General features: G+C 57.2%; 2 protein-coding genes across 3 annotated transcripts; one reads left to right on the top strand and one right to left on the bottom strand.

The window, feature by feature from the left end:
- Positions 1 to 1162: 1162 nt before the first annotated feature.
- On the top strand, positions 1163 to 2023 carry PSMB11 (proteasome subunit beta 11). The gene has a single exon (XM_029950379.1). It carries the CDS (start codon positions 1163 to 1165, stop codon positions 2021 to 2023), a length of 861 nt encoding a protein of 286 aa, XP_029806239.1.
- Positions 2024 to 5644: 3621 nt separating this feature from the next.
- On the bottom strand, positions 5645 to 15908 carry CDH24 (cadherin 24). Of its 2 annotated transcripts, none has more exons than XM_029952613.1 (13): positions 15827 to 15908; positions 13994 to 14299; positions 13509 to 13803; positions 13234 to 13353; positions 12992 to 13159; positions 12629 to 12816; positions 11961 to 12214; positions 10640 to 10776; positions 8294 to 8415; positions 8101 to 8212; positions 7611 to 7859; positions 6027 to 7054; positions 5645 to 5903 (listed from the first exon to the last, which is right to left on the bottom strand). In XM_029952613.1, exons 2-12 carry the CDS (start codon positions 14192 to 14194, stop codon positions 6555 to 6557), a joined length of 2346 nt encoding a protein of 781 aa, XP_029808473.1. In that variant the 5' UTR covers positions 14195 to 14299; positions 15827 to 15908; the 3' UTR covers positions 5645 to 5903; positions 6027 to 6554. The 2 variants fall into 2 exon arrangements, with proteins under 2 accessions (XP_029808473.1, XP_029808474.1); XM_029952614.1 differs by having other exon boundaries at positions 13509 to 13689.
- Between the last annotated feature and the right edge of the window lie 12 nt (positions 15909 to 15920).

Genomic DNA, 15920 nt, shown 5'->3' with positions numbered 1-15920 from the left:
CATCCTCAGAACTTTTACATCATCAGAGAAGCTATGCTGCCAGAGAACTGTCAGGAAGGCTGTCTTTATGCAGATGGAAGTTCATATTCACCTCCAAAGCAGAGAAGAAAGAGCGCTCTACATTCTAGGTTTCTTCACTCTGACCCCTCCATACCTTGCCTTTCTGGAAGGTATTTGGGCTCTCCTCCTCCTCACATAAGACTTTCCTGGGGTGCCTGGGTGGCTCAGTGAGTTAAGCGGCCAATTCTTGATCTCAGCTCAGGTCACGATCCCATGGTCTCTGACTTTGAGCAGGGTTCTGCAGTGATGGCCCAGAGCCTGCTAAGGATTCTGTCTCTCCTTCTTCCCTCTGCCTCTCCCCACCCTTGTGTTCTCTCCCTCTCTCAAGAAAAAATTAATAAATAAACTTTAAAAAAAAAACCCTTTTCTCTTGGTCTAGGCCCATTTCTTTTTCCGCACCTGACTAGAAAGTGAAAGTGTGAGCTGAGTATTATAGTTCTCTGGGTCCAAACCCCTGAAGAGAGAACCCAATATCAAAGACTCCTGCCTTGGTGGGCCCACAGCACTCTATTACTTTTTTTTTTTCAAAGTAAGCTCTACACCCAACATGGGGCTCAGACTAACAACCCTGAGATCAAGAGTCACCAACTGACCCAGCCAGGTGCCCCTCGACAGCACTCTATTCTGATTCCACCAGAGAGAACTTGTCTTTACCTCCTCCTAGGCTGGGGGCCTTATCTGTCTCTGCATGCCCAATTCGCCCCACAGGAAAAACAAGAGGGACCCTGACATGTTCCTTCCACCCATGCCTCCCTTCCTCTGAGGTTACCCCAGACCCCACTCCGCTCCAGGTGCTTGGATGATGATGGACAGCAGACTCCTTGGGTGACGCTCAGGTGTGTCACAAACAGCGTCTTCCCAACAGTGGAGACTTCACCAGCCTCGTCCTGTCTCCCCTTAGCAATCCTCTGAGGAGGAGGAGGCTGCTTCTCAGCCAGTCCCAAGGCCTGAATTGGGGGTAGGGAGAAGTGAAGCCATAGATCACATGCCTCCCTTGCCAGTTCTGGCTGCAGCCCAGCTTCTCTTTAGCGTCTCCCTCCCCACTTGACTCCAGCCCACAAATCCCTGCCTTGTTCCTTCCAACCAGCACTCAGCCCCAGGGATGGCTCTGCAGGATGTGTGCAAGTGGCAGGCCCCCAACACTCAGGGACCATCGCCTCACCTGCCTCAGGCTGGCGCCTGGGCTGTGCCCCCAGGCTGCGATCCTCAAACCTTCTTGCAGATCCATGGTCCCAGGCTGGCCCACGGCACCACCACCTTGGCCTTCCGCTGCCGGCATGGAGTCATCGCCGCTGCGGACACACGGTCCTCCTGCGGCAACTATGTGGCGTGTCCAGCCTCACGCAAGATCATCCCTGTGCACCAGCACCTGCTGGGCACCACCTCTGGCACCTCGGCCGACTGCGCCATGTGGTATCGTGTGCTACAGCGGGAGCTGCGGCTTCGGGCACTGAGGGAGGGCCAGCTGCCCAGCGTGGCCGGTGCCGCCAAGCTCTTGTCAACCATGATGTCCTGCTACCGGGGCCTGGATCTGTGTGTGGCCACTGCCCTGTGTGGCTGGGACCGCTCTGGCCCTGCTCTCTTCTATGTCTACAGCGATGGCACCTGCCTGCAAGGGAACATCTTCTCGGTGGGCTCTGGATCTCCCTATGCCTATGGCGTGTTAGACCGTGGCTACCGCTATGACATGACCCCCCAGGAAGCCTATGCCCTGGCTCGCTGTGCCGTGGCCCACGCCACCCACCGCGATGCCTACTCAGGGGGTTCTGTAGACCTTTTCCACGTGCGGGAGACTGGATGGGAGTATGTGTCGCGCAATGATGCCTGTGTGCTGTACTCGGAACTGCAGAAGCTTCCAGAGCCAGACAAGGAAGAGGAGGAGGAGGAGGCCAGCAGGGGTCATCCTGAGCCTGCCAGCCCGCACAGAGACTCCAAGCTGCCCGCAGAGACTGACAGACTGTGAGAAGCGGCAGGACTAGGTCAAGGGAGTTGGGGGGAGGGGAGAGGCCACCAGGGGAGCAGCCTCACAGCATCTGGCTCCAGCCTGTATGGCTTGCCAGCTCCATTTGTTCCAAGTCACCATCCCTTTCTGCCTCCCAGTGCTATTGATGGCTCTGTCCAACCTGCTCCTGTGGATGCCAGATAGACCAGTCCGGCCTCCTCCCCACCACCAGGTTCTCATCTCAGCAAATACTCCTGTTGTGTGCCTGCTGCATGGCAGACATAGGACTGGGTCTTTGCTGCTTTTCCCCATCAGATCCCTGCTCTCTTTTCTTCCCATTCCTGTGCACATCTCAGTTTGAGAGTCTTTGTCACAGTCATCTTGTGAGGGGGGTGGCTGGGAGAGTGACCCAGAGAGCCCAGGCTAGGGGCGGGGCCAGCAGGGTGGACCCTGTGGTGGTGAGGAGGGCTTCTGTTCTCCCCTTGGCCCCTTCCCCTGCCCCAAGGGACTCTAATGACTACAGTCTCTGCTCCTTATTGAATGCCCTTCTCATGACAATGCTGAGGTAATGATTACCCTCACCTGACAAGAGGAAACAGGTTCAAAGGCTTCTGTGACCTGCTGGGGTCACACAGTAAGTGGCGGAGATGAGGCTTCGATCCAGGTCTTCTACTCCAGAGCTGAGCTCCGTCTGCACAGCGTGTCCTCCATGGTCCTCTTTCTTGCCTTCCCTCGGAGTGGAGGGGTGGGTGTTGAAGGGGAGGGGAGAGAGTAGCTGGGCTTTGCCCCTGCCTGAGGTAAATAAACCCAAAGGAGGCTGAAGGCCTGGAGCAACCACCCCCCATGATCCACCAGGGCCTGGAGCCTTGGACACCTTTTGCTCTGGTCTTTTGGTCTGTCTCTGCTGCTGCCGCCAGACTTCTCTCCTCTTTCCCCTTCCTCCTTTCTTCCCTTTGCCTTCTTTCCAGCCTCTCCTTCCTGTCTCTCCCTCTGGGGGAATGAAGAAAAAAGCGAGGTGGTTGTGCCAGTGGGAACCGTTGGGTTAGCTCATCTTCTCCTGCCTTCCTGCCCCTCCCCCAGCTCCCCTCTAAGCCCTGACTCAAGGACTGCCCTGCCCCACCCCAGGCAAAGTTGAAGGGGGTGAGTGGGAAGCACAGTCAACCAAGAGATGGGCTTGACTGGAGGGAAGGTTGCTGAACCTTCTCTCTCTCATCCCACTCCCACAGAGCGTCCGGTCTCAAGATTAACAGCCTCGTTTTGTCCCTCTTCTCAGCCTCCAGCCCAGCCCTGAGCCCCAAGTCCCAACCCTGCACTTCCTGCTAAGAATTCTTCTCGGGCTGGAGCTGCCCAAACAGAGGAGACCTCCAGGCTCTGGTCTTCAGGGAATGATTAGGGAGGAGGGAGGAAAGGCCAGAGAGTCTCAGGAAAGAAAGCAGTGGAAGCAGAGGGAGGAAAAGGTAGTAGGAACCTCTGATTCCAGCATTTGATTGACTCAGGCATCAGAGGGTGCATATCCAAGTGCAGAGATTTATGTGGACCTGCGTCCTGGTGTGAGGGTGACCCAGCAGGAGTGTGTACCCCTGTGTGTGGTAGGTGTGCGGTTCCTGTGTACAGAGCCAGGAGACAGACTGGAAGAGAAACACTAACACTTGGATAGGGAGAGCGGGTCCTCCTCGGAGAGAAAGCCAAACCTTGTCACTTATTTTGGAAAAATGGTCCAAAGCAGAGAGAAAGTGGGGGCAGAGCTCATCCCACTAGTTCACCACCTCTGCATCTTCACAGCCCTATCCTAAAGCCCTAGGACTGAGAAAAAGTGTATATGCTTGTGTGGGTGGCTAGCAGCTCGTAGGGGGCCTCCTGAGCCCAACTAAGGCTCAAAAACTGCCTGTGTCTCAGTCCCCTGGGATGCTCTGTGCCCCTTCCCTCCCCATAAACAGGGGAAGGGCTGAACCCCGCTAGAGAGGGCAGAATAGGAGAGGAGCCCCTTCTCCTCACCTTGCCCCTTCTCTCCCTTCTTTCCTTCCACAGTCCTGTCCCTCTTCGCTCCCTTTGATAAGTTCTGTCCTTATAGATGATGAGGTATTTGAGACCAGAGATAAACAGAGGTCTTCCCGACAGGCCTGCTTCCCTGTGCCCTGTTTTTGTCTCTAAGTGTAATGGGATCGGGGCAGACTTCGGGAGGCTGGTAGGGAGGGACGGGAGAGCAGGTAAAGGCCCGCGTCCCCCTTCAGGGCACCCTTCACCACCAAGGAATAGCTCACAAGTCAGTCCTTCTTTTTCTCCACTTATTCCTGAAGGCTTGATGCAGATGTCAGGGTGAGACCAAAGGGACAGAGAGCTTGCCCATCCTGCCCTGAACTGGGAAACCCTGTCCCTCTGATACCATGCTTGGGGTGCTGCCTCTTAAGCGTCTCCTTCAGGGACAGCCAGCCTGCTCTCGCACAGGCCTTTGGCCAGTCAGGGCTCCAGGTCCACCCTTCAGCAGAGTAAATGACAAGTCCAACCCTGGGGCAGGGGTCCTGTTCTCTTGCCACCTAGTTGCTGTAACCAAGCAGCATGAAAGGTGTGAAGAGCACTTGGGTAGCTCAGTCAGTTAAGCGTCTGACTCTTGATTTCAGCTCAAGTCATGATCTCATGGTTTGTGTGTTTGAGCCCCAAGCAGGGCTCTGTGCTGACACCGTGGAGCCTGGTTGGGAATCTCTCTCCCTCTCCCTCTGCCCAACCCTGCTTGTGCTCTCTCTCTTTCAAAATAAATGAATAAACTTAAAAAAAAAAAGTGTGTGTGAGAGACAGTATCTTCTCATTGGAGTAGCTTCCCCTGGTGGCCAGCACCCCACACTTGGAGGCAGAAGTCACAAGGACCTGTCCTGACCCATCTACTTGCATCTGCAGGAACCCTGACCGGAGCCAGGACCTCCCTTCTCTGCTCAGGGAGTGCACAGTGAGAAATGATGGCCCTCTGTGCAGCTCCCACCCCAAATGACTTGGATTTGGCCTATCGGCCCCTTGATAGCTCACTTCCCTGGTCCCTCTCCCTTCTCCTTTGTGTTCCATGGAGGGTAAGAGGAGGACTAGGGAGAATCAAAGCTGGGGCCAGGTCCACAATCAATGTGACCATGCAGTCTCCCCCCTGCCACCTTCTCCTGACGGGCACCGCAGGCCATAGGAGAAATGGCTTGCCCCCCTCTGCTGCCCCCCAGCCACATTTTTTCCCTAGTTTGAAAACCCCTCTCCCCCTCCTTAGTCTTTTCTCTCTCCTCTGTTCTTCCCAGTAGCTCTCACCCACATTTCTCCTTTCCACCCTCCACTCTGGCCAACCCCCCCTTAATTCCCTTGGGCATTTTGAGACCAAAAGGGAACAGGGGAGTTGGCAGTGGGAGTGGGGGTACTTACTCCCTGAATGGAATCAACCCAAACCCTCCTCGGGCCAGAGGGACTTGAGGTGGACTGTCCCCCAAAGGAGAATGGAGAGTGGGAGGAGGGGATGGGTAACGCCTCTCCTCCCACCCTTTGGCACAGCGAAGCTCTGTACAGAAACCTGCAGGCAGAACTGGAAACAGGGCTCCAGCTTTAGAAAATAAAGTGTTTGTTTATTATGAAATTAGAGATGGAGGCCCCTCCCCTTCCTCCCTTTTCCCCCTTCCCCAGCTGCCTCCCCCTTTTCTTTCCTTCCCCTCCCCTCCCCCTGGGGCCTGGGAAGCACACAAAACAATGCCCAGAGCTGAGATGCCCAGGGCAGGCCAACAGCTGTGCAGAGCTCCAGGGAGGCTGCCATGGGGGGGGAGGGGTGTGTGTGTTCTGGAGCTCTCGCCCTGGGAGGTGGGCTGGCACCCTCTCTCTGCTGGAAGCCAGTGGAGCCAGGATGAGGCCATGAGTTATGGATGGAACCATGCGGGCAGGTCTGTAAAGACAGGAGAGCCCGGGTTCCTGCTGGTGAGTGGAGGAGGGCTTCAGGCCATCCCTGTGCCCCCACTCCCATCATCCAGGGACACTGACCCCTACCCCATCATCTAGGGTTACTGACCTGGGGCCGAACATCCCCTGCAGGAGGGTGGGCAGCAGTGGCTGGAAGTTTCTCTTGCTTTGTGGATGGTCAACAGAAAAAACCAAAAAGCCAGTCACAGGGACCCAGAGAGAATGCAGGCGGATGTGGGCAGGAGACAGACACAGAGCATGTGTGTGGGCAAGGGAGACAGAGAGAGGGTGTGTGAGAGATTTAGAATCCCGGAGACAAAAACAGAGTCACAGACAGAGTGGAATCACAGTGAAAGAACAGAGATTCAGAGTTGAGCCACACAATCCAGACCCAGACAGGAGAGTGCTACAGAAAGAGACAGAGATCCCTGGAGGGAGACATACAGACTCAGGAGGAGGGAGGTAAGTAAGAAGGAAGTTGACCTGGAGAAGCTGGGAGGAGGGACACGGTTAGGAGAGGAGGCCTGGGGGGCCCCTGGGCTGCTGCTGCTGCTGCCTGCCTGGACCCCGGGGGGAAGGCTCACTCAGAGGGCCTGTGTGGGTGCCCCACCGTGGCGGGCAGGGCCAGGGCCGGCTCTCAGGGGGCCGGGGGTTCCTTGGCCCCGTACAGCTCGGCCAGGGTGCGGAAGAGCGGCCCCCAGTCATCCAGTGGTTCGGCGGGGCCAGGGGCGCCCCCCGCCTCGCTGCCGGAGCCCAGGGAGCTGAGTGAGCCGCAGGAGGAGCCCCGGCCTTCGTAGCCGTACACCTGCACCGAGTCGTAGGGCGGCACGCTGGGGTCCTCGTCCGCCTCGCGGAGCCGCAGCGCCAGGAGCTGAGCCACGTCGGAGGGGCCGGGGGGCCTGGGCTGGCGTGGCGCTCGGGCCCGAGGCAGCACGTCACGGCGCGCCGGTGGGCCTGGGTTCGGTGGGGCCGCCCCGTCGGGGTTCTGCAGTGCGCTGATGTCGAAGGCCTCAGTGTCCTCTTCGCCGCCGCCCTCGTCATCATAGGTGATGATGTTCTCACGGACGTCCTCCTCCTCCAGCACCATCAGTGCTTCCTGCTTCTGCCGCCGCAGGGCCACAAAGAGCACCACCAGCGCTGGGGAAGAGGTGCACACAGGCCGCTGAGCCCGCAGGCCCACAACCACGGGCAGCCTGGTTCCACTCTGAACCGCAGGCAGGTTGGGAGACAGAGGAGACAGTGTGGCCTAGGGTGGCAAGCCCTTGGTCTGACATCTGGCCAACTTCGTTTGAGTCCCGACTTCACCCCTCACTAGCTGTGTGACTGTGGGCAGTTGCTTGGCTTCTTTGAACGTCTTTGACCCTTTAGAGGGTTTGTGTGGAAAATGAATTTACCTCAGAGCTGTTCAAAGGATGAAATGAAATAGCACAAGTGATGTGTTGGGCACCACACATGGTACAGAGTCAGGGTTCAATAAACAGCTTTTATAGCTTGTTGCTGTCATGGCGGATTGGTGTGTTAGAGAAATAGGCCAGAGCTTTTCTCTTGGACACATGGGGCAGTGGGAAAATCCAGGCAGGACGCTTCCTTCAAGCCCTAGGGCAGATTTCCCTGTGTCCAGGGATCTGGCTCCTCTCTATACCCCCTCTAGACATGGACCCCCCCATCTATGTCCCACAGTGGCCTGACTCACCAAGCAAGGTGCCCACACAGGTGATGATGGCAAGCAGGGCCCCAGTGCTGAGCCCAGCGGGTGAGAGCTGCGCCTCCGGCCGGCACGATGCCACGGAGCCATCAGGACGGCAGCGGCACACGCTGACAGTCACCGTGGCAGTGCTGCTCAGGGCTGGCTGCCCCCAGTCCCACAGCTCTATGGGAACCAGATAGGGTGCCTGGCGGGGCGGAGCAGGGCGAGAGGGCAGCAGCAGGCTGGCGGAGCCATCTGTGGGAGAGGGAAGGTGTTGGGCATTCTCCTGGGGCACCTTCCTTGGGTGGGGGGGTGGCCCACAGAGACAACTTCCAATGGGGAAGGTTTGCAAAGGGCAAAAATGTGCACGTCCCCATCTGTTGAGTGGAGGGCCCAGATAGGTGGGTCAGGGGTCAGGCCGACTGGGCCAAGGGGGTGGTAGAGGAGGAAAAAAGCAGGGAGGCAGGCCTGGACACCGTTGTAGAAGGCCACCCACCTCGGTTGTCTCGGACAGTGAAGTTGGCATCAGGGCCCAGAGGACCTTGAAGGGAGACACGACTACTGTTGCCAACTTCATCTCTGTCCAGAGCCCGGATGACCTGAATCAGCTGGGAGGAAGAAGAGAGGCCTTGTACGGAGCAGGCAGCTGGAGGTCTTGTGGTCCCAACCCCTCTGCCTCAGTGGCTCACCTGACCAGGGGCTGCAGAATCACACACAAAGGTGTCATAGGGTTCGGCCAGCTGAGGGGCGTTGTCATTCTCGTCCAAGGTCTGGATGGCCACTTGCACGCGGGAGGCCTGTGCGGAGCTGTCTGGAGCCAGAACATGGACACAGATGCCCCCCGCACCCCCACGACACAGTTTACACACACCACATAGGGCGCAAGGGCGTGGATGGCACATGCAGCACACGGTAGGCGCGTGCAACGCGTGAGATATGCACGCCATACATAGGTGAGAAAGTGTTGTGAAATGAAAGGAACTACGCCGAGTGCACACAACATTCTCGTGGTAGCCAAGATATGTGCAATGCAGCACACGCATTCGGCAGGAGTGAAGCACCCATGATACACACATACAATAACCCTCATGTAGGGCACATGCACCATGAATGAAAGGTAGACACAAGGTGCATACAGGATGCGCTCAGATAATAGTCATGAAAAAACACGTTCATACCATATATTTGATGTGCACTCAGCATTTAAAACAAATACCACACACGTGAAGTGGATGTTGGATATATACAGTGAATGCAGGGTCACCAGCCCCCCGGGTTGAGAGAATGCATTTTCATACACAGCAGGAGTGGGACAGGGACAGACAGACAGACGTGCATGCACACACACACACACACACACACACACACACACACACCCGCGCGCGCGCCAGCGCACCCCTATCAGAGGTCTGGGAGGCTATGGTATAGCAATGAGTATCACTTAGAGTTGGCCTTGGGGAGCTGGGCCAGCCTGGGTCCCACAGTCAGACACAGGCCCCTTTCTTCACACATGCCTTCATCAGGTGGCTTCATCGTTACCCTATTTTGCTCCTCACTGCCAATGCCCTATCCCTGCCCACCCTGGTGCTCGCCTCTCCTGGCTGAGCGTCCCACATTCTTTAGTCCTCCCCAAGGTGAGGAGAGAGCTGGCTAGCCTGGTGAAGGGGCTAGAGCCCAGGGCCTGTGACTTGATATCGGGGTTTGCTGGAGAGCAGGATTTGGTTGGAAGATGAGAAATCAGTGAAAGGAGCACACGTGGGCACTCTGCAGGCGCGTGCACATACACACACACACACACACACACACACACACACGGCTACGTATACACAGGCAACTACAAACACACTGTATATCCACGCAGGGGCAGCCACATGGACAGATGCACGAGCACTGTCACATAACACACAGCTACGTGGGGATAAACACAAGCCCATACACAAAATTTTGCACAGAGAAGAGATAACCATTCTGATTCTGCAGCCTGACTGGGTCTGACGGCTCTTCTACTTAACGTCTGTGAGACCTTGGGAAGTTACTTAACTTCCCTTTGCTCGAGTTTCCTTATTTTCAAATGGGGAAATAATCATACCTCCCTCATAAAGTTGTAGTGGTGATTACATTAATTAATTCACATTTGGTACTTACAACAGTGCCTAATACACAAGTAAGTAATAAATTATCTGTCTGCAAACACTCACATACACAAAACGGTATGTACAAACAGCTCCTTGTACCTATGGTCATACACATGTCATTACACATTTGCACAAATATTCTACATACGCAACTACATATACACACAAATACATGTGTGTTTTCACAAATGGAATTATACACACGTGTAAGTATACACTCACATGTACACATACATATAGTTCTTTACTAACACGTACAAACATCTGTGCACACATAAATCCCACAGATAGGACACAGACAGCAAATGGAGACCCTGGGGCATGAACAGGGGTGAGAAGGGGAGGTTCACAGAGGGGAGGGAGGTGTCCCTATCTCCATGGGCCCTGGCTGCCCGGAGGCAGCCAACCCATGTGGCTGGTGACGGGTGGCTGATGGGGGCAGGAGCTGGCCCCTCTCCTCTACCTTGAGGGCTCTCTGCAGGGCTTCCCTGATTGGGGCTGCTGGGCCCCACCCCCCATCAGCCCCCAGAGGAGGGACCCAGCCCTTCCCTGACCCTGGCTTCAGCCTGCAGTAGACAGTGGGCAGGGAAGGGCAGGCAGGGTCTGCAGGGGTGCCGTGTGGGGTTTGTTAGGGGTGGGATCCATCTGAGGTTAGGTTTGCTTCCCAGTTGGGGAAAGTCAGGCATGGAGTGAATTTAAATCAGGGGAATGTGCAGGCAGACCCACTGTGCCCAGGCCAGCCCAGCCTCAGAGACCAGGAGGCCTGCCTGGTGGTGATGATCCAAGCTGAGGGGTGGTGGCAATGACTGCTCCCCGCCCCCCACTCCCCCTGCTCAGGGACAGCTCCTCTGACAGGAGGCTGCTGCCTTCTCCCTCTCCTGGGGGCCCAGGGCTCCTCACCAAGCTCTGTGGCCGACACTGTGAGGTTGTGCCAGACACGAGTTTCACGGTCCAGGGGCACCACCGTGCGGATGGTGCCGTCTTCGGGCTCGATAGAGAAGCAGCGCTCTGGATCCGAGTGGGGGAGAATGGAGTATCTAAGAAAGATGGAGTGGAGCTGGGGGCCAAGCTGTGGCAGGGCCAGAGCTTGCTGCTACCTCTCTCTCCCTTCTGTTTGCCTTGCTGGGCCTCTTGGCTCTTCCTGGCAGAGGGCCCGAGCTCATTTGGGCTGAGCCTGCCCCATGTACCCAGAGCCATTATTCACATTAGGGTCCCCTTAAAAGACAAATTGTTTGGGGAAGTCATCAACATTAAACACCTAAGACTCAAGGGGACTGGATTTCGTGGGAGTGGGAGAGAAAGAGATGGAAGGGGGGTAAATATGGCGTTGTCTTTCAGATTTCTGAGCTCTGTTCTGGGAACCCAGGGACCTGTGTTTCAGCTTTGCTTTGCCTCAGACCAGCTGTGTGACCTTGGATGAATCATTTAACTTCTCTTTACTTAACCACAAAATGGGAATGACACCAGTGGCTCCCTCATTCCGGTGACAGGGATGCTCAGAGGTAGGAAGAGTGGCTCTTTTCAAGGCAGAAAAATCCGGATTTGAATCCCAACTCTGGCACTTACTATGTGACCTTGGGCAAGTAACTTAACTTCTGAGGGCCTAGCCTCTGAAACGACACATGACTGGGGCACCTGAGTGGCCCAGTTGGTTAAGTCTCTGACTTCAGCTCAGGTCATGATCTCATGTGCGTGGGTTAGAGCCACACGTTGGGCTCTGTGCTGACAGCCCAGAGCCTGGAGCCTGCTTTGGATTCTGTGTCTCCCTGTCTCTCTGCCCCTCTCCCTCTCATGCTCTGTCTCAAAAATAAATAAAACATTAAAAAATTAATAAAATGACTGGTGATGATCATGTGGACTTCATAGGGCTGTCGTGAGAATTAACTGTGTGGTCAAGCCTTTGGTAAAATGTGAGGCGCTGAGGGAGTGAGCAACAGTGGTAACCCACCCACCAATCTCCTCAAAAGAGACTGCATTCTCTTGCACCGCCACTGGGAGGCGTCACCGGTATCCACTCAGAGGGATGGATGGGATTGGGGGGTGGCAGTTAGCCAGGTCTCCAGCCCTCCCCCCGCCCCCCCCCCCCCCCGCAGAGAGGGAGACATCTGCCAGGAGGTGAGTGTGAGCTTTCTGTGAAGGGGCCCCGTCTGTGGTGAGAACAGCCTGCTGCTGAGCTCCCTCACTGAGGCCCAGCCCTTCCCCTTCCCACACCCCAGCTCACCTGATAGGGCTGGCTGGGGAATCCAGGTCCGCAGCGGAGACCTGGCCCACCAGTGTCCCAGCAGCTTTGTTCTCAGGCACTGCCAGGTGATAGGCAGCCTGGGTGAAGGCAGGGGGCTCTGGGGCATCCTGCACAGCCACACGTACGGAGGCCACGTCCTTGAAGGGCCCTCGCCGCAGGTAAGCTGGGTCGATGAGGGTGTTGGTGGCCTCCACACGGAAGGAATAGGAGCGCCGGGTCTCAAAGTCTAGGGGCTACGAGGAGGGGAGAGGGAGTGACTGAGGCATGGGGAAACCAGGGCAGGCCCAAGCTTGCTCCCGGGAGGTGAGAGGTCCCCGCTCCATGCATCCAGTGCTCAGCCCACGTGACAGGAGAGGTGAGCACCTTAGAGGCAGTGGCTGTGATGGCCAGAGTGAGGCAGAACACGTAGTCTGTAACACTGAGTGTGCCCCCAGCTCCATCACAGACAGGCTACAGGAACAGTCCTGAGCCAGTCATTCCCCCTTGCTAGGGCCCCAGTCCCTCATCTGAAAGATGACGAGGTGACCATGATCTCGAAGCTCCAATGCAGTGGTCCTGAGTCTGCTGTAGGCCAGTTAGGAGTGTGCCTGATGGGGCAGGAGGCGCACATGAGTGAGTCTGCAAGTGTTAGCAGACAGGAGACTAACCTTGCGGACAGTGAGGAGCCCATCTCGACCCTGGGAATCTGTGCTGATGCTGAAGGCCTCGGACCCCTCTCCATCCAGGATGCTGTAAGCCATGAGGGCGTTGTCTCCCAGGTCAGGGTCCTGGGCCCGCAGCCGGCCCACAAGGGTGCCTGGTCCAGCCGTCTCCACCACAGAGAACTGGTATAGGCCTTGGCAGTAAATGGAGAGTAGACATTCTCAGAGAGGCCCCAGCCCTCCTCCCTCCCCCAGCACTTCCTTCTCCTGGGGTCTGGCTGGGGAGGGGCGGGGAGGGAAGACTTCTCCAAGGGCCGTAGGGGGTCAGGTGGTCAGAGGATGGCTCAGGTGGCAGCACTGGCCCCTTACTCTGAGGGAACTTGGGGGGGTTGTCGTTAACATCGCTGAGGGTGACTGTCACCGTAGTGCTGCCCGACAGCCCCCCCATGTGGCCGCCCATGTCCTTGGCCTGAATCACCACCAAGAACTCCTCCTGCGTCTCCCGGTCCATGTTGGGGATGGCAGTTCGCACCACTCCTAGGGAGAGACAAAGGGTCAAGGGGTGCTTGTTCCCATGGCTGCCCCACCAGGCTCCCGAGCTCTATCCTCACCGGTCTGGGGGTCGACAGAGAAGAAAGGCAGTCCATCCAGCACGGTGTAAACCAGCTTGGCGCTGTTCCCGTAGCTGGGGTCATCGGCATCGTGAGCGGTCACCTGGATCACTGACGTCCCTGTGGGGGACCCCGGCACCCCGACTCAGCAGGGGCAGGGCCAGGTGGGAAAGAACAGCAGATGAGGGGGACACAGACATGACAGTAATGCGGGAATGAGAGGGGAGGGTGCTCTAGGAGATGGAATCTGGGACGGTCAGAGTCAGGGTACTCACCGACATTGGACATCTCGGGCACTGTGGCGTGGTAGGGCCCAAGGGGAAAGATAGGTGGATTGTCATTGATGTCTTGCACCTTGATGATAAACTCTGAAGGGGGCTCCAGAGGCCGGTTTGAGGCTCGGTCCACGGCTTGGGCAAGCAGCACGTACTGTGCCTTCTCCTCTCGGTCAAGGCTCTTGGTGACATGGATATTGCCTGTGGCTTCATCAATCACAAATACAGTGCCTGCCCCCTCCCCGGTCAGCAGGTACTTGGTGCGGCCCTCGCCCCTGTCCACATCCGAGTGTAGCTGTAGGGGTCAGGGAAAAATGGCAGCGGGTTCCAAGCATAGGGACAGAAGGTTAAAGAGTCTAAGTCTATGACCGGGTGGAGTGTTGGGAGTCCTGAGGGACCAAGGTCATTGCAGAAGTGATGAAGTTGCAGGGCAGGGCCTAAGGGCCTCGAGAGTCAGGGGAGGCATGGGAAGGGCTGATCCTTACCTTACCAATAAGCACGGGCTCTGGGCCGGCATATTCCTCAATGACAAAGAACTGGTTCCACACCCAGCTCCTTCGGTTCCGCAGCAGTACTGGTCCTGGGCCCCCCCGGGACCCTGCCCAGGCCCGGGCTGGGGCTGCCAGGCGCCCCATGCAGCTCCAGCCACCCAGCCAGGCCAGGAGGAGCCTCACCAGACCCCACATGTTTGGGCTCCAGCCAGGGCTCTGTTCACTGTCCCTGGGTACTGAGGCATGAGCTGGCCAGGGCAGACGGGCAGATGTGTTTGGGGCTACCCCATGGATCCGCACCTGTAGGACAGGTAGTTGTTCAGGGTCAAAGAAACCCTTAACTCTCTCCACCCCCCCATGAAAGTTAGATGCTGAAGATCAGACCTCCAAGGAAGCAGACATCCCACTGCCCAGAACCCAGACTGAGACAGAGCAGACATTCTGATCCTTCTCTCCACCCAGGCTCTGCCTGCATTCACCTCCAGCCCTACAAGCTGATAAATCTCTGGCCAGTCAACTCTGAGTCAAGAAGCTGGGGAAGGAAACAGAAGAGGGGATGCTGGGAGGGATGAGAACCCCAAATCTGGCTCCTGTTCTCCCAGGTTGGGTGTTCAGTCAGGGGGCTGGAGGAGGTGGGGATTACCAAAGAAAGGGCTTAAAATCCAGAGGCTGGGACTCATGGAGGTGTGGTCTCAGGGTGTCTAGAGTCAGGCTGAGCAATGACAAGGAATACAGCCTAAGACAGGGTTGTAAGGCTGAGAAAGACCCTCTTTCACAGGGAACCCCACCTCTCCAGAACCTGCCCCCAGCTCATACTGCCAGCTGAAGACCTTGAAGGGGGACTCCCAAGTGGAGGGCCGGCCCTGAAAGAAGAGGGGGTAGAGTTGGGGGCAGGGCCAGGAGGCTGGGAAGGGAGAGCAGAGAGTACAGACACAGCGTTACTGAGGGTGAGACCCAGACTCAGGCACTGTCCGGCACAGACTGAGGCAGAATGGCAGCAAGAGACACAAGGAAAGAGATCAAAGGAGGCAGCCTGGATGTGTGACAGGCAGAGAGGAGTCATAGGTAACAGGCTTGGGAATGGCAGGGAGGGGGTCAGAGGGGCTTTCTGTGTGTGATGAGCAGGCAGGGGCAGCCCTCAGTTGTGGGGGGCAGACCAGGCCTGGGGAACTTCAATCTGGGAGAGGGGGCGACCAGGAGGGGCTTAGGGAAAGGAGCTGGAGAGAGGACCCTTTCCACTGCTATCTCTTCCCTCTCCTACTGGGGGGCACCCCTCTGGTAGCTGTGGCTGCCGCCTCTCCTCCCCCAGAGCAGATACACACCTGCCAGTCCTTTCCCTCTGAGGGAAGAGGGAAGCCGGAGAGACGCCGGGGATCAGAGCGGGAGGCGGGACGAGGAGGAGAAGGAAAGGGCTGGAGGAGTGGGAAACAGGATAGCTGGAAGGGAAGAGGAAGCGAGAGGGAAGGGACGGGGAAAGGAAAGGAGAGCGGGAAAAGGCAAAGAGAAAGGAAAGGAAAGGTAGGGGACGGAAAAGGCAAAGAGGAAAAGGAGATGGAGAAAGACAGGGCAAGAAGGAGAGGGAAGGGGCAGAGGAGGCAAACAGGCAGAGAGAAGGCAGGGTGAAGAGAAATCGAGGGAGAGGAAAATGGGGAAAGGAGGGAGAGTAGGTGCGAGGGAAGAAGGGAAAGAGGTAGAGCGCGGGAGACCGGAGCGGGTAGTGGGCTCCCAGCCGCGGAGCGCACCGCTCAGACGACACCCGCAGGCTGCGGGCCCCCTGCTGCCCCTCCGCTGGTTACCGACCCCGGGCTCCGGGGCAAGCACCCTTACCTGGCAGTGCCGAGGGGCCCAGGCCGGCGGGGAAGCGTCCCCGGCCGCCCCCGTCGCCGGGTCCCGGGGGCGCAGCCCCGAGCCGAACGGAGCG

Source organism: Suricata suricatta, chromosome 9, assembly GCF_006229205.1.
Source record: "Suricata suricatta isolate VVHF042 chromosome 9, meerkat_22Aug2017_6uvM2_HiC, whole genome shotgun sequence".
In the NCBI taxonomy this organism is placed as follows: domain Eukaryota; kingdom Metazoa; phylum Chordata; class Mammalia; order Carnivora; family Herpestidae; genus Suricata; species Suricata suricatta.
The sequence above is the reverse complement of the archived record's forward strand: the minus strand, read 5'-3'. Positions and strand labels throughout refer to the sequence as shown.